Source organism: Saccostrea cucullata, unplaced genomic scaffold, assembly GCF_032062105.1.
Source record: "Saccostrea cucullata isolate Sc308-1 unplaced genomic scaffold, CSIRO_AGI_Scuc_v1 ctg1034, whole genome shotgun sequence".
Lineage (NCBI taxonomy): Eukaryota > Metazoa > Mollusca > Bivalvia > Ostreida > Ostreidae > Saccostrea > Saccostrea cuccullata.
The window spans coordinates 305,774-333,569 of NW_026932728.1; the positions used below are offsets into that span (position 1 = coordinate 305,774).

A 27,796-nucleotide genomic window follows, 5' to 3' on the forward strand; every position below is an offset into this window, starting at 1 on the left:
GGGGCGAAAATTTCCCTGTATACAGTATTAGGAATAATATTTTATGTTGAAGTAAAAATTCAGGCACATTCAAAATTTGTGTACAGTGGAGCCTCATTTATCCGGACGCTTTTGTTCCCAGTGAAATCGTCCGGATATGTGAAGCATCCGGATATCTGAATCAATAGATAAACAAAACAAAGTAACATTTAAAAATTCTGTCCCGATGAAACATCGTCCGGATACTGAAGCATCCGGATATCTGGCGTCCGGATATCTGAAGGTCCACTGTAATAGGAAAGGAGAAAATGTATGGTAACTAAGGTTGGACCAGGAATTGAACTCAGGAACCCTGCTTCACTAGTCAGGTGCTCTACCGAATGAGCTACCCAGGTTGATACCCATAGCACAACCATTACATATCCCTCCTTAAAGTTATCTTTATCCTTGCAGACACAACCCAAATTCTTATTAGCCCCTGACAGGACTTTCACTTGCAAATCCAGAGGGGTCAGTAGCATCAAATCTGTAACAAGGAAGGAGAAAATGCACAGCTGGACCATGAATCTAAGAAGGGGCCCCTGCATCACTGGTCAGATGCTCTACTGACTGAGCTTACTTGGCCTATATCCATGACCCATACCATTAGACTTGCATAAACTTAAAAGTATTTCATAATATATTGATTGATATTACGGTACATATCTGTCAACCATCATTAACTAAAATCAATTGAAAAAAATCAAAACTGTTATTCACCAGTGACCACATTGAACGACATAATTTTTGAAAACGTTATAATTGACTGTTAAAGGTGCTTAAATTTCTAAAATTTGAAATACTAATTTTCCTGCTGGCAATTATTGTTGCCAGCTAGGAATAAAACTTCTAAAATAAATGCCACATTTCTTACAGAATGAGAAGTATTGTGGGAGAAAAGTTGATGAATATGTTAACTTTACAAATAACATGGAGAAATGCATTTTCTTCAATAAAAGCAAAATAAAAAAAAAGATTTGAGAATTACTAGAGTATATTTAGGGCTGTTAGATACCAGTCATTAGAAAATAAGACCTCTATAACCTAGTGAAAATGTTATTTTATTTTTGAAAAAAAATTATTTAACATATTGACTTCTTTAATTTGAAAATGAATACTAGTAACAGCAATTACCGGTAGTTCATTGTTGTGCCAATTTGCTCCAAGATTTCCCAACCTCGAAAACTGCATATTCTTTGAGGATCATACTTTCTTGTATGATTGCCAATATTTCTTAAAATAATCACTGGTCCTATATTCACAGGATAATCGAATCTTTAATTTATACTCTTTCTAGTTAAAATCTGAAAAAATCCATTAACTTAAATCAGAATTCACTTAAACCTACATGAATATATCCCTTACTCAGATAAGTATACAATGACTTTTCACAACATAACGGTATATATAACATTGACTTTATCATTGAGTTACTGTTTAAATTAATTTTTTTTTTACATAATATTAAACTAAAATTGAATTTTTAAAGCAATTGATATATTTTTTTTTTCATCAGTGCAATATTTCCTCCGAAAAATATAGTTAATAAAATGCTAAAAAGTCATTTCAAAATTTTTTTTGTTGAAAATTTGGTTTCCATGGCAACATAAAATATTAGATTTTTAAAAAAAAAATAGTATAGATTAAAAATCGCAACATTTGCTATATATTTGCCAAATTTCAAGCTAATTGGTTGTCAACAATTTTAGATATTTGCATTTTAGTACACCATTGTGATAATTTTGTTGATATTGCAAAACAACTCAGTCCTGAGGTTACAGCGCTCGTAAAACAAGTCAGCACACAAAGGGTTAATGTGGAAACTGTCAAAAACATTGAACTCTGTGTTTTAAATGGGAAGATATTTGAATGCAGAGTTCATATCTGATTCTGAATCAAGGCCATCCTTAAGAAATTGTTTGTTTGAAATTGCCGCCTGAAGGGTTTCACACACAGGAGGGACGGAGGGAAATTTTTTTTTTTTTTTTAATTGAAGAAAAATTTTAAATTTTTGATAAAAATCTCAGTAAACAGTAAATACATTTTCTGACTTTTAAAAAAAGTATCTACCATCAACAGAAAAACCTAATTTTACATAGAACTGACATATCTTTCAGTGTTTTGTATTGCGCATGTGATACATGTGATGGGCAAAAAAATTAATTGAATAAAAAAATCTTTCTTCTTTTGGTCAATAAATTTTTTTCAGGAGGGGCATTTCAATGAGGTGGGAGGCAATTCCAAAAAAACTATAATTTTATTTTGGCCCAATTTATTTAATTTCAGCTGTTTCGTTTAAAAAAAACCACTATAATATCCTTTATATATTTTCGAGAATTTTATCATTTCACTTAGATTTGCAAGAATCATCAATTGCAAATTAAAATTTTTCTAACAAAGTTAATGTATTTTTTATGTTGCTGAGGTACTTGTAAACTCTTGATTAACAGTCTTCTTCAATGCTCTCATAGTTTGATGTTTTTTATTTAAGTCAGTTTTGCAATATTAAGTTATTTTCACCCCTTTATCATGTTTGTATGTGCAAGCAATTTGGCCCCAATTGAATTTGCCCAAACACAGTACAGTTGTTTAGAATAGATAATGTTGTATTCTTTGAATTTGCCCCATTTAATTTTGCCAAATGGGCAAAAAGGGCGAAATTAAAAGGGGGCAAAAATTTCCCTATATGCAGGACTCATTCTAGATCTACAATAAATGACGTAACTGTTATATGATTACAGATGGTTTGTCCTGTTGCCCACTGCAGCATTAGGTGGAGCTGCTGCCTATGGTGAGTTTGTGGATCCAGAGTTTAAGAAAGTGATGGAGAAAAATGTGTATAGTCCATTCCAAGAGTACGTTTATGATCCCATAATGGGCCTGGTATCTGGTTCAGGAAAAGCCGCTGAAGAGGAACCAAAGCCGCTGGCTAAAATCACCCCCACTCCAGTGAGTATAATAAAACCACCCACACACTGAGTAAAAAATCACCCCTACCCAGTGTTTTCCCTTTATTTCAAAGTGAAGGGTTAAATATCAAATTGAATTAATATTCAACTGAAGCTGCAGTTGATTTGACCGGTAGCCGGTTCTTATGGAAAACACTGCCAACCTAGTGAATATAAATTTCCCTACCCCTGTCAGTATAAGGAACCCCTTATTTCAGTCAATATGAATAACCCCACCCCAGTGAGTGAAAATTACCTCTATCCTAGTGAAAAATAGACAACACCCCACCCTACTGAGTGAAATCCATTGCAATCTCAGTGAGTAGAAAAACAAACCCCAAACCTATGTGTATATAAACTGCTCCTACCACACTTATTAAAAATTGCCCCCACCCCAATGGATATAAAGCACCCCACACACTGATTACATATATATGGATTCTGAATTTTAAATTAAGCAGATTGTCTTTCAACTACAAAGTTTTTTTTTAATTGTTTCTTCTCAGTTATATGCCCCAGATATCTTTACAATATACCTATTAGAATTTTTGTGCATATATTAAATTCCACGTTTTTCCCCCTGATTAAAAATGATAAAAAAAATTTGACTAAGTTGCCATTTTTTCTTTAGCAGCCTCAGACAGTAGTGAAGAAATCAGAACCAAAGACAGAACCAGTGAAGAGCACAGTCAAAGGTAAGAAGGGGGTCCTCTAGGGAAAGATGTAACCCTTAACAGTGGGCACCCTCTGTTTGAAAATTTAAAAAAAGGAGAAAAGTTCTTTGATGATCGCAATTTTGACATAGTATTACATTATGCAAAGAATGTTTAAGGTTGTATTAATACAAGTATTTGTTTTCAGTATGATGTTTAAGTTAAATTTCAGGAAATCTTTCAGAAAAGAGCCAATATTAACCTTAAGACTGTAGATTTCTCTGTTATTTTCATTTCTCATTTTTTGCCTGTGGAAGATGTTTTAAAATGAAAAAAAATTCTTACAGAGACACCAAGTCCTGCCCCAGCTCAACCATCCCTCTCTGCTAAAGAGAGGGAAAAGTTAGACATAGAACGAAAACTACAGCAACAGAGAGAGAAAGAAAAGGCTGAAAATACAGGTGAGGGGAGAGAGAGAGAGAAAGAAAAGGATGAAAATACAGGTGAGGAGAGAGAGAGAGAGAAAGAAAAGACTGAAAATACAGGTGAGGAGAGAGAGAGAAAGAAAAGGCTGAAAATACAGGTGAGAGGAGAGAGAGAGAGAAGTAGATTGGAACAGGAGAGCAGGTCAAAAAAATACAGGTGAGAGGAGAGAGAGAGAGAAATAGATTGGAACAGGAGAGCAGGTCAAGAGGTGATACTTTAAATGTTAAGGGGAGACAAATCAGCAATGATGAAAGTCAGCTATCTACATGTACTGATGTGTGATATTCACTTGTTCAGTTTTATAGCTCAGATCAAGCGATTTTACAGATAGTCCAATACTGAGGTTACATAACTGTTTGTTGAATTTTCAGCCCTGGAGTCCAAGCTGAAGGATTTGATGGATTCCTGTAAAACTAGGCTCCAGGAGGCCTCAGATCTACAGAAGGATGTCATAGAATCAGTCAAACAACACTCCAAGGCCCTGCAAACGGCCATGGATGACAAAACAGATGTAAGAGTTACGGTTCCTGGTTACTGTAAATTTAGTACTATATGTGGCATGTACAGGGTACCCTATTTGGCAGAAATTAATTTTTCAGCAAGTTATCATAGGTTTGATTCAGGGCTATCTGAATGTGCTAGATATAAATGCATGATATACAAGACATTTAGCTGACTGCTTATGTGAAGAAGGGGGGTTCACAGTCTGTCTGAGAACAACAACAATGATTCATTTTATCGGTATTAAGTTGGATTAAATTTGATTGAATTTAAAATGAGAACATAACGCTCTATGTCAGATTCTGAACAAGGAAGGACAGTGGCAAGCCGTGTCAGAGGCTTTCCAGAAAAGAGAGGGGGTCACAGACAACGCCAAAAAGGTCATGGAGTCACTCAGGTGGGAAAACATTCATAATTATTTATATTGTTCCAAAGGTAATGCTTATGGTACGTGTAGTTAGCAACTTAGCAGAGTTTTGTGTGGAATCAGTAACTACATACTTTATAAACCTTTTAAACGGACTTACAGAGGGAAAAGTAAAAGCAAAACCATGAGTATATTAAATTTAGTAAATTCATTTGATAATTAATTAGATATTGGTTAGGCCAAAGTTTTTATTTTTTTTGGTTTACGATTTTTTGACACAAAAATATGCGTTGGGCGGTCGAAAAATAAAAATAAAAATAATTTGGAACCTTGACATATTTTTTTCTCCAGTAGCATTGAAATATATTCAGATGCCTTATTACTGTTGATGGTTTTCATTCTTCTGACTTTCAAGTCCGAGTTTCCATAATAGACACATTGCACGAGTAAAATTAAGTGAATCTGTTATTCTCCGGTCAACCTTTCCACATATGAAAAAGTTTTTGAAAACTCTGAAAGTCATGGACTGCTTTCACAACAAACTTTCACCTTAAGGTACGTGTGTCCAGGGATCAATTAACCCAGACCCAAAATTTAAGGAGACATTTCTCCATCAAAGAAATTTAGGGAGAAGTTTTGAAATTTAGGGAGACTTCTTGGAGCGTACGTGGCACACATTAATCGTTATAAAACTATTTTATTGTTTATAAATTACAAACATTTCAATAATTTTCCTGTATAAACATTGTATTTAAAATGATTTAATAAGAGAAAAAGAATCTTAAAAGAAATTTCCCCCAATTACTAGGTATATAAATATCTAGAAAGAATTAATAAAACAACATTGACATTAAATAAAATTTACTACTATGTGTACTACAATTAAAATGTAAAATTTTCTTATCAGATTAATTGTTTATCAAACTTTTTTTTTCCCCTGTATAAACATTGTATTTAAAATGATTTAATAAGAGAAAAAGAATCTTAAAAGAAATTTCCCCCAATTACTAGGTATATAAATATCTAGAAAGAATTAATAAAACAACATTGACATTAAATAAAATTTACTACTATGTGTACTACAATTAAAATGTAAAATTTTCTTATCAGATTAATTGTTTATCAAACATTTTTTTTCATTTCTTACATGGTAGCACAACCTTAAACTTCTCAAATTTCTCTTCTCATTAGATTTCCAGACTTTTGGTATAGTCATAATTTTGTTAATTTCTCTTCAAACTTTGTTTTAAATATAAAATTCATTTTCTAATAAAAGTTTTGACGCACTTCTGCATACCGATTGAACTACACTTATGTTTCTCGGATCGGATGTGTGACTTCTTAAGAAGTTAATAACTTCACAATTTAACAGTAAAAATATGTCTGTATTCACAGCATGAATTAATTATTTGACAATAAAAAGATCTAAAATCTTCTCCAACATCTTTGGCATGACATCGATAGCTGTCCAGCTGTTTTGCGTCTTGTGTATAACTTGTAACGATGGTCTTTTTCATACCCGGAAGTGTAAAATCTAGAGGAGTTCCGACGGAGTATTCGATGCATTGGTCATTAATAGTTACAGAAACAGTCAGGTTGGTCCTTGCGCTGTCCCGCCATGTGGTTTGACAATCTGTGTTGTAAATTATAAAAACTGTCGTTTGGTCGAGAAAATTTCGGATTAAGAGTCCAGTTTCTAGAGTCAGACACATTATTTTTATTTTTGTAAATAGGGAAAAATAGGGTCGGCGGAATCGTAAACCAAGGGAAAAAAAAACTTTGGCCTTAGTTTGATTCTATGGATTATATGACAATGGAGTTAAGCTATGACTTGTTTAATTTAGTTATTAATATATAAAACAAAGAACCATAAATCTGTGTTGTGTTTGTAGATCAGAAATGGACAAACTGAAGTCGATAGTAGATGATGCGAGAAACACAAAATCAACAAAAAGTAACAAAGTCCTGAATGCAGCACAAGAGGCGTATAATACAGCCAGCAGTAAACTGAATGCCATACAGTCAGCTGTAAGTCATTTTATGTATACCCTTTTTGCAAAAATTAATTTTAGCAATTTTATAGTGCATTAGAGGTAATTTTTACAACAACAGGAATAAATTGTAGAAATATTCAATTTTATTGACCTCAGATTCCTAGCTAATAATGCCAGAATTGAAACCTATGTGAAAATTCTGTTGTTTTTTTTTTACATATTTTGAATATTTTTTAACAGTTCCATTTTGATTTCTAGATAGCAAAGAGTGAGTCGGAGAATGAAGGAATTCTGAAATTTAATGATCTGGTGGAGGATGGGAAGAAGAAATTTCAGCGAGAACTCGAGAGTTTGATGCCCGACGTTAAACCGGGAAAAGGTGAGGGGATTTGGAGACTTAGACATATATATATACAGGACTACAATCTTAATGGATCCCTTTGTGTTAGTGCATTACAACATACATTTTACCAGATGAATTTTTGTATAAAAGAACTATTGAACAAAGTATTTTGTGAATTTTGTTCAATAAATACAGCTGTTTGAAATCTGAAATGACTTCAGAATATTGAATATTGTATAATCATTTGTCATTTATGATAATGAACAAAGTTACCTATTACATGTACTTTGAGCCACATAGCTACAAGAACGTCACAGTTTTGTAGTTTACACATAATCATATTAACAGTCATAGAACTGATACTTCTATAAATGGTGCTGCATCAAGTTAGGGTGGTTTGATGTGGAAGAAAAAAGAATTCCAAATTGAAATATTATTTCAGAAAAAAACTTAATGTGATCATAAATCTTTTGCAACTCATGTATTTGTACAGGAAAGAAGCTGAGTGAAGACGAGTTAAATTCGCTGATCGCCCATGCTCACCGCCGTATCGAGCAGCTGCAGCACCAGTTGGCCAATCACATGGCTCTGGAGAAAGAGCGGATTCAGGAGGCGTTAGAAAGTCAGAAACGCGCCGATGACAAAGTGTGTGACAGACGAATTCAGGACGAGTCTCAGAAAATCAGGAATAGCATTGATCTCGAAAAACGCAAATGGGTAAATTTGCAAATGAGTTCACTACCAGAATTTAGCATAAATTTACACTAGAATACAAATTTAAGTATGATCTGTGTTCAATTCAAGCTAACTAGCAGTTCAGAAAGAGTACCACAATTTTCTTGAAATGCTGAAGAAATAATGACTACTGTAAACAGGGTTATTTTCTTCTGTGTTAATTTTGCTCTTTCACACTTGCTCACAGTTTTGCCCAATTTCAAATCTGTCAGATCACAGTTCTTTTAAGAGATTATAAAGTGTTCTTTGATTTTGCCACATTTTAAATTTGCCCAAATGTGACAAGGTTCAATGGGTCGAACATAAAACGGGCGAAAATTTCCTATACACTGTATATATTATTTGTACATGTATATACTTATTTTTATGAATACAAATCCTTTTTCAAATAAAAGTTAGGCACAAAATTTATTTTATTTGTAATTTGAAATGCAGGAGAATAATTTGAATAAAAAAAACCACACAATTCTTAATTTCCAAGTCAAATTTGATTTTTAGGAAGAGGAGGCCCAGGTTCAGCATGAGGTGGATCTACGACAACAGCTGGCGAGACAGGCCGCCGCCCACAGTGACCATCTACAGGAAGTGCTGAAGGTACAGGAACAGGAACTCCTACAGAAATACGAGCGACAGTTCAACCTGAAGTTTATAGAGGAGAGGCAGGCCTTCCAGGCCGAGATCGCGGGGTGGGTGGCACGATTGAAAGGCATCGAGACCGCCGTAGAAAGTAAGTACAATCTAGGGATGTCGTTTGTTAATGATTTTCTTCCTAGGATGCTTTGTTCAAATTTTATTTTATTTTTGAGATGGACATTTCATGTATTGACATTAAAGACTTAATTGTCCAAGGGTGGAATAAGTCCAAAATGTAATCAGTGTCTAGGCCTTTAAAAATATGTTTTTAATTACCTGGTAATATTTTGGAATGATGTCAGAGAAGATTTTTTATCGATTTTTTTTTATTATTAGGCAGGGCTGCTGCTGAGAAGATCGCCAGAGAAGCTCAGGATCTGTGGCTGGCCAGCCTGGCTTTGAACGGCAGCATTCGCCGGGGTAAAGAGGAGGAGTTAGAGTGGGAAGCCCGACTTAAGCCGCTCGGAAATGAAATTGTTGCGGTGTACGATGCTGCCGGAAATCACCCGTTTGTCAACGTGATCGTCAGCACGATCCCGGAGAAGGCCTACGTACGCGGTGTTTGGACCGAGGACACTCTGAGGGAAAGATTCGAGAAAGTCTCCAGTGTCTGTAAAAAAGTGGCAGCCATCGATGAATGTGGAGGAACCCTGTACAAGTACTTTATATCTTACCTACAGTCCGCCTTCATAAGTTTTAAAAGTTACGACATTAAAGGATTAAATGACCAAGTTGACATTGCCAGTATGGACAATTTTGAAATTTTGGCCAATGCTAATTTCTGGATGGAGAGGGGAGACTTTGAGACTGCAGTCAGATTCATGAATCAGCTGCAGGGCGAGGCCAAAAAGGTGGCCTCTGATTGGTTGAAAGAGGCCAAGTTGCTATTGGAAACACGACAAGCAGCCATTGCCCTGACTGCCTTCGCATCAGCTAGTGGTTTGGGAACAGTGTTTTGAATATGACTTGTTTTTTTGTGGAACATAAATGTTTAAATAACCAGACTATTTAAGAGATGCTGTTTTGATTTATGAGAGAAATAAAGATGATCAATTACAGTGTTTTCATTTTGTTTGTCACTGAGTCAAAAGGTCAAGATAGCGTTTCTTATCAAAAGTTGTCTTTCATCCAACCCACCCCTTTTTGTTGTTTTAAAGATTCAGGTTTTATTCAAATTATGCCCTCCCTCTCTCCAATTTTTACATTGAAATTTTGCATTGAAAAAATAATCTTTCATATTTATACAAGTTAATTTGAGAGTAATGTTGAAAACAAACAATGAGATTAAATTATTCTATTCTTGCTTTAAGAAAGAAACCGCCTGACACCCCCTCCAAATGAACATGTGAGCACCTACATGTACTTAAGATATCCTTTGTGAAGGGTAACCAAGAGAAATATTTGGGAGGACGAACATTTTCAAGATTAATGGGATTTATTGTGTGAAATAGATTTGCACCCGGCGGTAACAAAGTTAGGAAAAATTATTTTTTTCATATACAGGTGTATGTCACAGTCAAGGTCACTGACATTGGTGTCGTTTGAAAGAACTTAAATTAGTAGAGTAGGCATACCAAATATGAAGTCTCTATCTCTTATGGTTAAAAAATGTGGCGAAGGTTCAAAAAGGTTATTTTTAGCAGATTGGTCAAGGTCACAAAGTCATTGACCTTGGTGCCATTTGAAAGAGCTTTATTAGTTCAGTAGGCATACGAAATATGAAGTCTCTATTTCTCATAGTTTAAAAGTAATGGTGAGGGTTACATTTGACAACGGACAGACAGGGTAGAAACAATATGCGCCCGTGATCTATCGATCCGGCCGCAAAATAAGTTGTTATGTGTCAACCCCCCACCCCCACACTACTCTTTCCTCGATACACCGTGTCTGCATTTGGAATTTTGGATACGCCATGAAATGTAAAAACTAATCCGTAATCTTGATTTACTTGATAACATGAGACCGAAACTTTTATCAACAAGAGGTGAAATATGGCCGACAAACTGTCCTTTCTTGTTATCTCCGTGATAATTTCCTACGGTAAGTAAATATAAATGCAATCAGTAGTATTACATTGAAATCTGAACAATCTGCATGAAGGTTTTATAAAGTCAATTCATAACAAATCACGACCTCAACCTATATGACTTCTCATTTCATTATAAAGATTTTTTTCTATATGTGGAAGGCAACTTGAAATCAAATGGAGCCATTTAAATAACAAATACATGACATGTTTCCTCAGTTGGTATATGAGATAAAATTATTAATTGATATACAGGTATCATGTATGGGGTATTCTGCGGCAATATTTTTTTTCGGAAATGAATAATAAAACTTTCTTTAGGTGGGGGTCGCAAAATTTTTTAAACACATGTATTTATTAATTATATTTTGATGAAGTCGACCAAATATTACATGTAATTCGTAAGGTGAATTATTATGCTTGATACTCATGATCAATTGCAAAAAAATAAATTTCATTTAGAATAGAAAGAATATCAAAAGTTACAGTTCATGTCTATTAAATTTCACCATAGACACAAAGCAAAGGGCTTTTGCCTTATGAGGTCATGGACATTCAAATAAGAGGGATACCTCGTACTTTGATAAACTACTATAAACATCAAGTAAAGTGACCATTTCTATCCAGTTTCGTCCCGCAAGATCTGATGAAATTTTGTGTTTTAAAAATAAAATGTAGTATTTCTTTTTTGAATTATTATCCATATTAAACTCAAAAATTTTCTAAGAACAGCTAGACAGAAGTACAATGGAAAAAAATCAATTTAGGCCAACTAGCACTTTTGTCCTGGTGTCAACCATTTTTGGAAATTTCTGTACTTATTTTTATAGTGGTTGCTGACTGTCCAAATGGATTCACGAGACACGATGAGTCCTGCTACGTCATCAACCGTGTCTTAGCAACGTGGGCTCAAGCCAGTGTGAGTACAGGGTACTATTTCATGTAAACACTCCGTCACGTGACGATTTATAATAATTATTTTTATCCTGCAACAAAGTCAAGTCACGGATTGTAGACGATGAAATTGATTCAAAGTAGTGACAACAAAGTGCAACAACGAATATATGCCGCAACATTATTTAATTTAATTGCAACGTTTTGGTATAAGTTGAACAAAATGCCGTATACATGTATTCACAGCATGAAATTTGTCAAAAGTAAAACAAACAATATTCCTTTTTCAGATATACTGTCACGCCATTCAAGCTGAATTGGTTTCCATAGAGAGCCAGGTTGAGGATACCTTCCTTAGAGGATATCTACAAAACGAAGGATGTAATGGAATTTATATTGTTAATTCTCTTAATACAGTGAAACCTGTCTAATCCGACTTGAACATGGATACGAATTTTGTGTCGGGATAGGTAGGGTGTCGGATTACAGAAGAAAAGACAAATTGTAAAATGGGAATGAAAGAATGAGTGCACTTATGGGCCCCGGTAAAATGTGAAAAAATAAACAATTAACTTAAGCAAAATTTTTCATCTCAAATCATTAATTGATATCTAAACCATACGATTCAACAAATTTTACCGCTGAAATCCACGAATATACAAAGAACAAAAGTATACAAGGTGGTAGGGGTCAGCCGACATTTGTGATTTTCTACACTGTAAAAAATGCGCTTAGAAAATAAACACTTCCATTACGTGTTTTGACCTAAACATGTATAAGATTGTGTTTAACGGCTAAACACTTGGGTCTAAACGTGTGTTAGATTGTGTTTAACCGCTAAACACTTATATCTTATATATGTGTTATATCTAAATGATGTTAAGATTTAACACATGTTTAGATATAAGTGTTTAGAAATTGAACACTTTTCTGTGAAGTGCAGAATTATCTTCCCGGAAATGACGCATATATATTCGAATGATAAATAGAGCGGTTATCGAAACAAAGGAAATCCCAATGTTAGCTAAAGAAGATGGCTTAAAGGAAGTGAATGCTAATCAAAGTGATAACCATGAAGCGATTGTGAAATGCATTTAAACTGCAACATTACTACGATAAAAGGTATGATAACTATTATTTTTATTTTACATAAATTGACCACGACGGGCTACGTAAATAGACATGAGTTTGCACATGTAGCTGTAGATCAAGATTACCTTCGGTTGTATTTTGTTTTCCTGAAATCTAGAAAGGAGTACATTATATAGAATATCAATATCTATAACAGTATCAATACTAAATAGTGGTTATATAGACGAGGTTCAATAAAAGTAGCACAATAATAGCTATCAAACATGTAAAAAAAAAAAGGGGGGGTCATACAAATCCAGCCAGTGAAAAGCATATTTTGATAAAATTTGAATTTCTTTCTTACAGGATATGGTCCACATCGAACTTGAAAGCAAAAATACACGTATCAGAGAAACCGTTGCCATCTCCAAGTCCACAATGACATGCCATCGTTCTTACATTTTTCAACACTTCTTACTTTCTAGGGGAAACTGAGTTTTGTGAAGTCTGCTGTTCGTTATAGCTTTGAACAACCTAAAAATATTCTCAAATAATGACAGTGGATTACTTACTGACGGTCACAGATGAAAACAAATTATGCGTGTGTTGCTCAGTGAAAAATTGCTGGAAGTTAAACTTGATACAGACATGAGAAATAACTGCTTGCTAATCTGGTTAGAGTTAAAACCAGCGTGTAAAAGTATAATGTATATTTAATTTAAAATTCTTTATAAAAAAAATCCATGTTTGAATGTTCATTGAATAAAATTTGAAATGTAAACAATTGTTATTTTTTTCAGTTTTCTTGCAGGAAGACAACGAAAACATCCAAGTGTTTAATTTGTAAACATGTATCATAACATGTTTTGTAAAGTGTTTAAAGTCTAAACATGTAAGTGTTTAGGGACTAAACACTTTCCGTTACATGTAATGAAATTAAATGTGTGTAGAATTTCAACGCATCAAAAAAAGTGTGACAAGAAAGTGCTTAGGAAAGTGTCTATCATCTAAACACATTTTTTACAGTGTATAGTAAATCGAGAACGATCATTCATTTCAAAGCTTTTGTTTACTATGAGCCTAACGTTGTGCATTGGTATTGAAAGCCACCTAAACACTCCTTTTTAATTTCAAATTCAATGAAACTATTATTGTAATTTTTCAAATGCAAGAGTACCAAATTCTTAGTTTAATCATTATAGCTACAGACAACTACACAACTTCATTCAATATTTTTAAAACAGGTATTTATTCCCCTTGATTTACATAAACGAAACTAAAAGAAGGTTCGGTACGACTTTTCCGGATTTAGGGTATCCATAGGCATTTAAAAATATTCAATTGTTTCAAATCCATGCTGATTTAAGTGATGCTTAACATGCTTTTTAATTAGAAATATCCACTAGTATCTAACTATTACCAATAGAGAACGATTTGGTAATATATTCAGAAGAAAATTGGCACATAAAAAGGGCCCATTAAGTATTGCTTAAGTGCACTTGTCCTTTAACATCGGAATTCACAGTGTGGCGGATTGGACAGGTGTCGGATTAGACAGATTTCACTGTATGTCAAAAGTTCAACATGTCCATAGGCGATTCAGATATTTCTCTTAGTGGAAAAGGTGGGTTAAAAAAAGGAGGTAGAAGATACATTTATTTGGCAAAAATAAAAAAAAAATTAAAATCACCCGAAAGCAATTGATAAAGAAAGAATGATGATATCCGTACATGTATTTAGCCTGATTATTCTAATAGCCATTTAATATTCAGTCTATCACAATAGCTTGATACATATAGTGAATATACAATTAATAAAATCTTTCCCCTTTTCCATTTTAGCTAAATTTGACCATCCCAGGTTCTGGGTCGGGGGTAGTGACCTCCTTAAGGAGGGGGAGTGGACGTGGACTAAGACCGGAAGTGTGATCGGGTCCCATGGGTTCTCCCACTGGGCCCCGGGTCAGCCGAACAATGGCGGTCATTTGGACGAACACTGTATGGAGCTAGAAGCCGGGACTAATTGGTTCTGGAACGACGACGACTGCGAGAATCGTAAAAACTTTATTTGTGAAAAATCGTGAGTCAGTTTGTATAATTAATCAAACTACTTAATATTCATCGTCTGTATACATGCCTAATTTATCAGTATTTATATGTAAAAGAATATAGGGAAAAAAATGGAATGTTTTAATTTCTAGCTCGAAATAAAATATTCCCTTCCGACTTTTGGTACAGCTTTTATAACAGTGTTCTTATATTTCAGGCTTTACGATACAACAATCATTGGATGAACTTATTAAAATGTTAAATTAAAATAGATTACATTTTATCTCTCTCTTTTTTTTCAAGATGTGGAAAATTATTAAATTTTCCTATTGTCCTTACTGACATAATTTATTTTATCAAATAAAATCTGTAACATTACTATTTTAAGATTTTATTTGATAAAGTAAATTATGTCAAAAAGTAGCTGCAGAACTGTTGCTCTCCTAAAAAATATACATGTATTGACAGACTGGAGAGCTACAGTGCCACCCATTAAAAGAACTGTACATTTACTGTGCACAAATAGGTGTGCTATAGGCACCTTACAGTGTCGATGATATATTTTTCCATAGACCTAAATCGAAATTATGGCCATGGGGTCGTTTTTCTCAGTGTGCATTGTAGAAAAATGACCTCGTAGAATATTGTTGTTTCCCCAGCGCCAACCATACAACCTTTTGCCAGTGTTGTCCCAACATAGTCATCTGGGGATATAGTCTTTTATATTACTTTCAAATGTAAGGAAGGGGAATTTTTCATATACATTACTCTTTTCCAACATATATTTGATTGCATATCTTAATAGTAGCATCATAATCAAAGTACTGTATCTGGTATGGTTTTTTTTGGCTTGCAGCATCCCAATGAATATTTATTCATTGCGGAGTCCAAATTGATGATTATGTTTTTGTTTTTTTCTCTCATTCAAAGGTTTTGTTCCGAAAATGGCATGATATGTTTCTGATAACCATGAACTTGTAGAGAGACAACAGAAATAAGCACTTTTAACCATTTGAATTCATATTTGAAATTTTTACAAATCCAAAAACATACTAGCATAGTTCTAAGCAAGAAAAGCAACGTAATTTAAATATATATGTTAATTTCCCTTAGCTCTTAAATTTATACTTACATATATCTATGCTTTAAAGGTACTTGGACACAGATTTGAAGTCAATATTTTCTCTATGATAATATTACTTACATATATTAATAGCATTTCACACAAAAATGAATTAAAAATCTTATTTCATTTAAAAGTTATTAAAACTTCAAATTTTTTGGCGGGTTTGATTGACACATCCTTGCACTTTCACAAATTTTAACCTTATTCTTAATCCTTAGGAAAAGTTGCAATCTTGTTGTGTATTAATGAGAAAATTTAAACTTTTATCCAGAAAATTAATTTTATTCAGAGTAGAAATGGTATAGAAAGCAAAACTCCTTGACAAATATCGTCATTCCGAAATAAGAATGGCGTACAGAGTTTAGCAAATCGAACATACTCGTGTTATGTACACTGTTTTTGTAAACAGGGCCCAAGTTCTGTTTTTGTTGATATTTACAATTCACCGGGTGCGTTCAATCGTCACAGTCTGTTTACCACAACTGCACGGACTGACACTATATTGTGTGTTTGTTTTTGCTTTCGAACATATCTACTCTGAATTTTCTGGATTATAGTATTAATATTTTTCATTTATACACATCGAGATTGCCACTTTTCCTAAGGATTAAGAATAGAATTAATTTGTTAAAAAGCAAGGATGTGTCAATCAAAATTCAAAAAAAAATTTAAATGTTAATATCTTTTATATGAAGTAAGATTTTTAATTAATTTTTGTGTGAAATGTTATTAAAATATATAAGTCGTAATATTATAGAGAAAATGATAACTTCAAATCTGTGTCTAAGTACCTTTAAAATACATACTTTTTAACTGTATACGAGAAATACCATACACATAGACAACGTTTTTATAATGATATAAAAATAATCACCCAAAACGGGTTCAAACTTACTTCTGGATGAAGGTGAATGATATTTCAACCTTCACAGGTATCTTTAAATTCATTAAAAGCTTCCTTTTTCAATACATTTAAGACCACAGATGCCTGACAAACAACCCTAACACTAAATTTGCAAATACAGATGAACTCCTTTTCAATCTTGTCGCCCGTGGCGCAGTGGTGAGAGCGTCTGCTCTAGAGTCGCGAAGTAAGGAGTAAAGACCCTTGCGTTGCAGGTTCGAATCCCACTGTGGGGTGTCAGGCACGTAGCATCGTTTTTAAAAGTGGTGGGGGGGGGGGGGCAACCACAGACATTTTTTTATTTACCTGTATAAGTTGACAAGGAAAAAAAAAAGGAAATTGCTCAAACTCGAAAATCCACTTTCGGGGGGGGGGTGATTTTCAACAGTAAAAGTATCGTTGAAGAAAAAAGTGGGGGGGGGGGGGGGCGGGGCAGCCCCCCCCCCCCCTGTTGCTACGTGCCTGGATGTATTATAAACCGAGGTCCCGTGTCACAGTAGGTGCTGGCACGAAAAAGATTCCTCCCTGCTCAATGGCCCTGAGTGCCGAGTATAGGATAAAATTTGCAGCATCCACAGGCAGGTGGTAGCCTATTCATATGATTGAAACATTTTTGAGAGGAACGTTAAACAATATACAATCAATCAATCCTAGTCAATCATGCCACTACTTCAATATATAATGTCATTTTCCATTTTTGTGAATTTTTTTAAGTTTCAGAAACTTACCTGATATAACCTATTCAAATAGGTGATATCACCTTATCATTTTGAATAACTAGTGATATCACTTATTCAAATAGGTGAAATCACTTATTCAAATTATTTATGAAATAACAAAGGCTCCCAAGGCTTTAGGTCTTTAAATCTCATTACTTTCACTTTCCTTTTATAACTCATTGTTCTTAGAGACAATGAATTACAGCGTTGCATTTAGTTTTAAGCACCTCCAGTAAAGTTCTAGTTTGCTTTTGCTCACAAATTAATCTATTACACTTACCAGTATCTATTATGAATACTATAAGAAAAATGAAAAATCTTGAAAAACGCATGATAAATGTTCTATAGAGAAAATGCCCCCTTAAAATTATGAAGACGCACTGTTATACCATTCTGTTGTACCCCACCCGGGTAAAATTTACAAAATCTATACAACTTTGGGATCCATTAGGTATTTGAAAAGTCGTCAACTAAAATACAATTAATAAGTGGTCAGTCCGAATTTTCTTAGTTCAAGTGAAAATCTAGATAGGTTAGGGAGCATTCATTATTTATTATGTATAGGTTACATCATAGATGCCGAGTACTATTGATTATATCGTTTTCATCCGCGCCCTCGATTTCCACGCCCCGTGAAAACAATATACCAATCTATGATGTAAGCAACTTGTCGCATGTCTGATGACGTAAATTTCACTGAGAGTGTCAAAAATCAATTTTTAAAAAATTGACATGATTTTTGTTTCCTGCAGTGATATATGAAGGGGTATGGAAAGTATTATCGCCTATTTGATATACTGGGATTTATCACTTCACAAAAATCAAAGAAAATCACCGCAGATATGCGGTGATTGTAAGACGTACTTGTAAACAGATGATATCACCTATTCGAATAGGTGATAACACTTATTCAAATTGAATAGATGATATCACTTGTTCGAATAGATGATATCACTTATTCGAATAGGTGATATCACCTATTCAGAACGAATAAGTGATATCACCTATTCAAATAGTTAATATAACCTATTCATTTCCAAAAGGTGATATTTTCCTATTCAATTTGAATGAGTAATATCACCTATTCGAATAGGTGATATCACCTATTCGAATAGGTGATATCACTTTTTGGCAGTAAATACCAAAACGGCGCCTCATAGAAACACTATATTAAAAGGGATTTATTAGGAGTAACAACCCCGTTACCCTCTCCAATCAAAACTCGCCACCTTAAAAACGAAAATGCATAGTAATAGATTATATTTCGTACAGTTCTATATATTTTCACATGCAACCTAAAATGTGTTAATGTTGCCTATCATACTTAGAAAAAAATATAATATGTCAACTAACAACAAAATTAATTTTATAATCGCCATTTTCGCGCCAGTTTTGCAAGTAGTGATAAAAAACATTTAACTTTTGAAAAATAAAACTTTATTTTGATATTTGCAAATTATTTATCTAGGGTAACATCAAAGAAATTTACAATTATGGAAGGTTTGTTTCTTTTTCTGACACCAACCAGAAAATTACATTAAAAAAAAAAGATTTAACGAGGTTCGCTCCTGGGCTTTTGAGCAGATTTGTATCTTAACATATATTTTTAAAAGATCTGCTTGTTTTATTTCTGTTAACAAATTTGGATTCTACATTGTTAATTTAACCATTGATATTCAGTTAAAACTCCATGATTAGATCCCATACCATAAAAATTATGTGAGGAACTATATTTTGTGGCGGAAGTTTTTTTTTAAAGAAGAAAATGATCATATTTTTCTATACCAGAGTATTTAAAGTATGTTAATTTGGGATTCCTATTTTTACATACAGCCTGTCCACAGAGTTATTTTTTGATTGATACTGGTTCTAAATTTTACTTGAAAAAGACGTTAACGGTAATCTAACAACCAAGCTATATGATAAACGTGATGACCTTAACTTGTCTATCGTCAACTCCCCTTACTTATGCAGCAATATACCTTCATCACTGCATACGGAGTATATATAACTCAGTTGATTCGATAAGCAAGAGCATGTTCTACGTATGAACAATTTCTAAAACGAGGTAAATTATTGACAAGCAAGTTGATGGAACAGGAATATCAGCAGACTCGTATAAAGTCATAATTTCGTAGGTTCTATGGTCGATGCAATGACCATGTCAGCAAATACAATTTATCATTGAGTCAAATGCTGACTGACGTTTTTCATATTAAGTGTTCGTTCATTATTTATGCGGGTGTGACCGGTCAGCAGGGGATGCCTACTCCTCCATGGCACCTGATCCCACCTCTGATGTTTCGGAGGTCCGTGTTTGTTCTGCTCTTATTTTGTATTGTTTTATGGACTTTGAAATTGCATACTGTTTGTTATCTCCATATCCTTCCTATATCACAATTTTGGTGTACTTATATTTGAAAATATTTTGAAAACAATGTAGAAATCAGAAGAGAATGACAAATATGAATAATTTTTATTTGAGGAATATGTCGATCGAGTGACCTTAAATAAATATATCAATTTAAGGATATCCGATCCTCAGCCAGGAAGGATAATATTTAATTTGAAATCCATCAAAATGAAACTTGAAAATGAAACTTTTTCATGCAACAATTTTCGTTTTATTCATCTTCCTAAGATTTAAAGTTTTTGGAAGTCTTAGAAATTTTTTTTTTATAAAAATTGACATTTGTACGGAAGCGTATTGCTGCCACTTGAAAAAAGAATATTGTAAGTCGTACGTACGACATAATAAGTCGTACGTACGACATAATAAGACGTATGTACGAGACATAAAAAGATACTTACGTACGACATAATAAGTCGTACGAACGACATAATACGACATAATAAGTCGTACGTACGACATAATAAGTCGTACGTACGACATAATATTAAGTCGTACGTACGACATGAGATAATAAGTACGACTTACTAAGTCGTACGAACGAGATACTATGTCGTATACTATGTCGTACGTACGACATAATAAGTCGTACGAACGAGATACTAAGTCGTACGAACGAGATACTAAGTCGTACGAACGAGATACTAAGTCGTACGTACGACATAATAAGTCGTACGTACGACATAATAAGTCGTACGTACGACATAATAAGTCGTACGAACGAGATACTATGTCGTATGTACGACATAATAAGTCGTACGTACGAGATACTAAGTCGTACGAACGAGATACTAAGTCGTACGTACGACATAATAAGTCGTACGTACGACATAATAAGTACGTACATTACAAGATAATTAGTCGTACGAACGAGATACTATGTCGTATGTACGACATAATAAGTCGTACGAACGAGATACTAAGTCGTACGTACGACATAATAAGTTGTACGTACGACATAACGTACGAGATACTAAGTCATACGAACGAGATACTAGTACGTAACATTAACCGAGATCTCGTACGTACGAGATACTAAGTCGTACGAACGAAATATAAGTCGTACGTACGAGATACTAACGTACGAACGAGATAGATAAACCCCTTGTAGCCATGTGTTTATGTTACTTATACGATATAATATGTAGTTATACGGTTTTCTTTATAATATCATGAACAGGCGGGCGTGCCAGTAGTTGTGCTTTTGATTACTAAAACGGAACAACCTAAATTTCATATACATATGTAACTTCAATCTATTTAACAGTTAAAAAAAAGTCAATTTTACACTTTGACTAACAAGTCCTATCCAAAGCAGCCCCCCTCCACCCCTCAAAGAATCTGATAATTTGATACGTTTTTATCGAAAGAATATTATAAATTTATTAAGCTTTTCAGGGGGTACCAATGTGGGTGAAAAGTACAAAAATCCCGAAAATGAAAAATATTTCTTTAATTTTATGTTTGGTTTATATTTATGTTTAATGTCCTTTTAATTTGAAAAGCTCGGATATTTTGAGACTGAAATTCAACATTTTTACTGTGGCCTGGTTCGAATCACCTGGTGGCACACGTTTACTTCTATAAAAACAGACTTGTATATTTCACTTCATTTTCCTCTATAAATGATTTATTTTTCTTTAGAGATAAACGATATTTATGAGAATGTAGACCAGAAATATTATTCTCTAAAAATTATCCCACAGTGTAAGCATTCATTATTTGAGGACAAGAATTATTCATTCTTCCTCACGATGAAGGAGTCACACACAAACGCCCCCCCCCCCCCCCCCCCCAAAAAAAAAGAAAAAACACAAAACATGACTGACATGCGGTTGATCCACACCCCCCCCCCTAAAAAAAACAACAACAAAAAAAAACAACAAACAAACAAACAAAAACAATAAAAGCGTGAATAATCTAATACATTTAATCTCGGAAAAGTTTCCAAACGAATAAATTAAAATGAAATCGCAGAAGTAGTAAATGATCATGATGTGAAGGACAGAATATCTTCTAGATTTGATTTTAAGAAGATTATTTATCTATTAAGCGAAGATAACATTTTTCTAACAGGTTTAACGTATATGATCAGCTTGAAGACCCGGGGCCGTAACAGAAAGCATGCTATTTAGATTTTAAATGACTTTAAGCAAAGTTGCCACCCTAAAATTAATATATACATTGTATACATGAAATGTTTCTTTATCAAATAAATAAGCCGTAAACTATAATATGATCAGAAAAAAATTGATTTATTTCAGCTGTTAAATTTGATCATTTTCATATGGAGCTCTTCTTCTAAAGGAGAGCAATATTGTCTAAAATGGCCACGACATTCCCCCCCCCCCCCTCGCCCTCTTAAGCAGGGTTGCGCATACAAAGTGCTCACCCAGAAAAATAAAGAAATTAAGATTTCTTGCAGTGACATAGCATCGTTTTTGAAAGGGGAAAGGGGGCAGCCAGATAAAAAAAACTTACCTAAAAAAGTTGACAAGTAAAAAATTGCCCTAACAAGAAAACATTATTTTGGGGAGGGGGGGGTCTTTTTAAAGTTCCAACTTCTTTCAGTACAATTTTCCCGCATATAATACTACATGTACATTACCCTTATTTCACTTTACTGTATCACAAAGTGGGGGAAGGGGCAACCGGCCTTTCAATGCAAATTTTAAACAATAATATTGCTACGTGCCTGTTTTAGGAATATGCATATTTATACATTGTGTCCTAATTATCTACAAAGTTTCATGTTTCATTTATGCAGCTGCTTAAGAAAAATTATGCCTATAAAAAATAAAGAAATAAAAAAAAATACTGACGGACTAACTGACGTGCCAAAGACATACCACTCGAAACTAGTTGTTATAAAAGTAATTTATAATTTCTCTCTACATTTAAACACTCTTTCAGACTTTATAGACTATATCCTAAATAGCCATTTACTTTTGATCATACCATTTTAAACCCGAAATTAATAAGGCTTTGAAAATATGCAGGGTCACGGGTAGAATAAATATATCATATTGAATAACATCTTTATCCTTCCTAGTCTATAATTTATGAATTGTAATAAACAGTTTTGCAGATAAATATGAAATAAACAATGTAAAATCCCAAGTTCGAATTGGGCAGAGGTGATAAACTTGCTTGTTTTGAATTTTTTGCAATCCAACAGACAATTCAAATCAAGTTTATCGCCTGTTAAAACGAATATAAAGGGCTAGAAGGTTGATAAAATAAATATATTGGTTAAACAATGTGTTTGGAATTAGGGATAGACCAATGCTGGAAAGTGTGAAAATTCTTGCGCCGTAAATTGCACATTATTTGCATTTAATATATGATCAAAGACTAAAATACAAAACCATAAAGCTGCAGCTACGTTCTGAGTATCTCGTACGTACGACATATTATCTCGTTCGTACGACTTAGTATGTCGTACGTACGACTTAGTATCTCGTTCGTACGACTTATTATGTCGTACGTACGACTTAGTACCTCGTTCGTACGACATATTATGTCGTACGTACGACTTATTATCTCATTCATACGACTTAATATGTCGTACGTACGACTTATTATGTCGTACGTACGACATAGTATCTCGTACGTACGACTTAGTACATGTATCTCGTACGTACGATTTAGTATCTCGTACGTACGACATAGTATCTCGTTCGTACGACTTAGTATCTCGTACGTACGACTTATTATGTCGTACGTACGACTTAGTATCTCGTTTGTACGACTTATTATGTCGTACGTACGACTTACTATGTCGTACGTACGACATAGTATCTCGTTTGTACGACTTAGTATCTCGTACGTACGACTTATTATCTCGTTCGTACGACTTATTATGTCGTACGTACGACTTATTATGTCGTTCGTACGACTTAATATTATGTCGTACGTACGACTTATTATGTCGTTTGTACGACTTATTATGTCGTTCGTACGACTTATTATGTCGTACGTACGACTTAGTATGTCGTACGTACGACATAGTATCTCGTTCGTACGACTTAGTATCTCGTACGTACGACTTACTATGTCGTACGTACGACTTATTATGTCGTACGTACGACTTACAATATTTTTTTTTCAAGTGGCAGTAATACGCTTCCGTACATTTGTACCCTATGAAAGGAAAAAAAATAATACAGTTTTAGAGAAATAAGATTTTCTTGAATCCAGCCTTAGATCCCAATACTTATTGGCATGATATGAAATATGATATTTGCGTTGTCTTGCAATGATAGTAAAAGCCTTTTACACTCGTATGTATTATAGAATACATGACGGAAATAGGAGACAACAAATTTTAAATAAGTATAAAAAATCCTGACAATTTCTTTGAATGCCTGGATACCTATCGTTTTTTAACCTAAAATGTATTTGTTGATCAATTTGCAATTAGAAAATTGCTGATATTCCAATTCGCGTTTTCTCCAAACATATTGAAGATTTAATTGACACCTTTTCCTATATAATATGATTAACTTTAATCTTTAACTTTAAAGAAATATTGTGGATAAGTTTACATAACTTTGTGGATTCAGAGATACTTTTATGAGTATTTTATAAATTAATTGCTAATTTTATGAACCTGAGGATCGGACTACCGGTACCTTAAATGCGTGAATCGATCACACCTGTATGCTTTACTACTATATCTCAAATTCTCAATGCATATCTTCCTGTCCGTAAATAGACACTTAAGGCCACCCTTTTTTTATTAGTTGTTTTTCAAGACCGCCGACCTAAAATTTGAAAAATTAGAAAAAAAATAAAATTTTTGATGGGCATTTTTTTCCATTTGAAATTGCCGCCGAAAGATACGAACTTTGGGGGAAAAAATGTGTCACATGCAAAAATGGCGACAGGAGCATGTCAACAATACAGAGTTTCCAAAAACTATTGGTCCTTCTGGCAAAATTGATAGAAAATCGAAATGTCCGGGATGAAATTCACTGTAGTGCTAAGTGTACCACCGGTCCATATGACCGATTGTGGTGAGGGCTTGTCCTGATTAATTTATTGTACTCTAATCTAACGCGATGTCTTCAATAAATGAAAATTTTCAATGCAGCATGCATCTAAATACCCCTAAACTTATTCATTTTACAATTCTACTTGACTTGTTTACTTCCAAAAATGATCGTTTTTTTCAACTGACTCTTTTTTTTTTTTTTTTTCGACCGACCGACCTTATTTTTAAAAAAAAAATTCTTGAAAAACAACTAATAAAAAAAAAATGGCCTAATATGTAAAATACGACTTCACAATCATTTTGGTCAATAAATATTCAAATTATTTCAACTATATTAACCACTGGCCTGCGATATGAGCGTCAAAGTTTACATGAGTATACCTTTAACTAATTGTACACCAATCTGTCATTTAAAATCCGTTTTCACAATCTTTGGTTATCTAACATGCACATTAAAACTAGGGCATTTGGTAGGCGACACCAAACAAACATGGCTGCCGGAGCAACCATTAAATTTCCATCGGGTTCACCACAAGAACACATCAAAATGTGTGGAATCCATGGAAAAACTATTGATATGGTATGCGAGGACTGTGATGAATTCATTTGTGTTGAGTGCGCCATTACAGATCATAGAGATCATGATCCGAAGACTCTACCCACGGCAGCTACCGAAAGGAGGAGGAGTCTGCTTAAATTTCTGAAGAGGGTCAAGGAAGAAGACCTGTTTGAGACTGAAAAGAAAATAGAGAGGATTCCAAAACAGATCAAAGAAAATAAAGAGCTTTGTGACTCTGAGATTAAAAAGCTACAAAGGCATTGTGATGAGATAATGGCCAGACTGACAGAAATCAGAAACCGCCATGAACAAACAATACGAGACAATTTAGTTAAAAAGAATGATCAATTGAAGCATGTGAAATCTGAGTTAGACAAGAAGAAAAGAGGAATTTTTGACATAATGGAATTCATAGAGGAGAAGAACAGCACCATGTCAGATTACAGCTTGATTGACAACCACAGAGAACTGAGGGAAAAGCTATCTGAATTGGAGGTTCATATGACAAACTGTGAATATTCAGTGAGGTTCACAAGAGGTGAAATCAAAGAAGACTACCTTAATTCTGTGGTTGGAAAAACTATAGATTTAGATAATATTGCTGTGACTCAAATTAACTCATTCCAATATGGAAATGATCAAATATCTGTGTTGGAGACTTTCAGTGAGGACCAATGTTACATAAGAGAATATCAATCACAATATTTAGAAAAAGTTAACAAGGAAGGAGAAAAAGAACAAAAAATTAGTTTTACTTTATATGACTTGTGTGTGGCTGAAACTGGGGAGGTTTATTTCACCGATTTTAGAAAAACAAAGAAATCCATCAGCTGTCTTTCACCATCAGGATCTGTCTCTACAGTCATCAGTACAGATCCACTGGGACCAATGGGGATCTGTCAGTCAGTGGATGGTGGACTACTGGTCACCCTGAGAGACGATGAATCGGATCGTTACAAATTAGACTCACACAGCAGACGTCTGGTGAGACACATCACAGTGACAGGTGACGTCATCCATGAGTATGAGTACCAGGAGGACGGTCAGACCAGACTGTTTACATTTCCATACAGAGTCACACAGAATAGTAACAGTGATATCTGTGTAGTGAACAGTAAAAGTAAGACTACAAGTGAACTAGTGATTATGTCTTCTTCTGGGCGTTTAAAGTTTGTCTATCGAGGACAGAACCTGAAAAAGAACTTTAATCCAACCGATGTAGTGTGTGACTCTCTCTGTAACATCCTTGTTGTTGACCTTAACAATTACCATGTCCATTTGTTGAGACTCGACGGGGAGTTCTTGAAGTTCTTACTGACAGACAATGAAGTGAAGGGCCCAATGCGATTATCACTGTTCAAGTCTATTCTATGGGTCGGAAACAATAAAGGACAAATTAAAGTATTCCAGTACAGAGTGTAAAATGATTAGGTCCCCTTTTGTGGTTTAAAATATGTGTACTGTTGACAAATCTGTCAACGAACTTTAATCCTCTGATGTAGCACGTGATTGTTAATTACTGACCTAACTTGCAAACAGATCCATGCATTTGCTGTGTCCTGACGGGGAGTACTGACAGAGAATAACATGAATGGTCCATTATTAATTTCCACTTTCCCTATACAAGTCTACACTGTATAGGGAATACCTTGAAGGACTTCTCAAAATATTGCATAATATTAAGATGTAAAATGTAACAGAAGCATTTTGTATCGAATTTATTCATCACAGAACAAAAATGAGGTAAAATAATAAATACATACTCTGGTACATATTTACGGCATCTACTGCAAAATTAGGACTACCATGGTTCAAAAGTTGTCACTAACTTAAGTCTTAAACTATGTGTCATCCCATAACTGGTTTCAATCTAAGAACATAAGGTTCAATCTTCTTATTAATGAGCTGTAATATAGAGTGAGACGTTCATCCAATTTACTTGTCATTGAATTTTTAATTTAAAAAAAAAGTTCTTGAGGGACAATACTGGACAATTTTGTTTTTACTGGTAATGAAACTTTACATTCATGTTTTGTAATTTTTATGAATTACACTATTATGATAATAAATTACTGGTATGTCGTCTTTTGAATGACAGTTTTATCAAAGGTCAACATGTTCAAAAATAATTATTACAATAGTTCCAAAACTATAGGGTTTATAAAGTTGACTAACAGATAGAAAGTACCATTTGGTAGCAACTAAATATTAAACTGAATAAAAATATTTATTTTAGTGAGAAAAATTCTTTTAAAAAATGCCTGTTTTTTTAGTAGTTACTCAGGTGACCTACAGCTCAACGCACTTTCTAAGCACACATGGTTTTTCGCACAAATTAAGGTCACATTGTTATTATGTGAAATTG

General features: G+C 34.0%; 3 protein-coding genes across 5 annotated transcripts in view; all 3 read left to right on the forward strand.

Moving 5' to 3' along the window:
* The window catches only part of LOC134235934 (MICOS complex subunit Mic60-like), a 47,742-nt gene extending 38,006 nt beyond the window's left edge, over positions 1-9,736 (forward strand). Inside the window, exons 6-15 of one of the 3 annotated variants that reach the window (XM_062718108.1) lie at positions 2,836-2,967; positions 3,598-3,661; positions 3,967-4,080; positions 4,477-4,616; positions 4,906-5,003; positions 6,866-7,001; positions 7,226-7,346; positions 7,804-8,027; positions 8,544-8,772; positions 9,015-9,736. In XM_062718108.1, coding sequence (XP_062574092.1) covers positions 2,836-2,967; positions 3,598-3,661; positions 3,967-4,080; positions 4,477-4,616; positions 4,906-5,003; positions 6,866-7,001; positions 7,226-7,346; positions 7,804-8,027; positions 8,544-8,772; positions 9,015-9,637 — 1,881 coding nt within the window. In that variant the 3' untranslated portion in view covers positions 9,638-9,736. Of the gene's footprint in view, positions 1-2,759; positions 2,968-3,597; positions 3,662-3,966; positions 4,081-4,476; positions 4,617-4,905; positions 5,004-6,865; positions 7,002-7,225; positions 7,347-7,803; positions 8,028-8,543; positions 8,773-9,014 lie in introns of all 3 variants that reach the window. The other 2 variants (XM_062718109.1, XM_062718110.1) reach the window with 2 other exon arrangements.
* Positions 9,737-10,599: 863 nt separating this feature from the next.
* Positions 10,600-15,013, forward strand: LOC134235948 (perlucin-like). Its single transcript, XM_062718124.1, has 5 exons — positions 10,600-10,718; positions 11,535-11,623; positions 11,889-11,979; positions 14,511-14,748; positions 14,935-15,013. The coding sequence occupies exons 1-5, from the start codon at positions 10,670-10,672 to the stop codon at positions 14,960-14,962; spliced, it is 495 nt and encodes a 164-aa protein (XP_062574108.1). The 5' UTR covers positions 10,600-10,669; the 3' UTR covers positions 14,963-15,013.
* Positions 15,014-25,439: 10,426 nt separating this feature from the next.
* LOC134235950 (uncharacterized) lies at positions 25,440-27,431 on the forward strand. The gene has a single exon (XM_062718125.1). The coding sequence runs from the start codon at positions 25,450-25,452 to the stop codon at positions 26,851-26,853; it is 1,404 nt and encodes a 467-aa protein (XP_062574109.1). The 5' UTR covers positions 25,440-25,449; the 3' UTR covers positions 26,854-27,431.
* Positions 27,432-27,796: the final 365 nt, after the last annotated feature.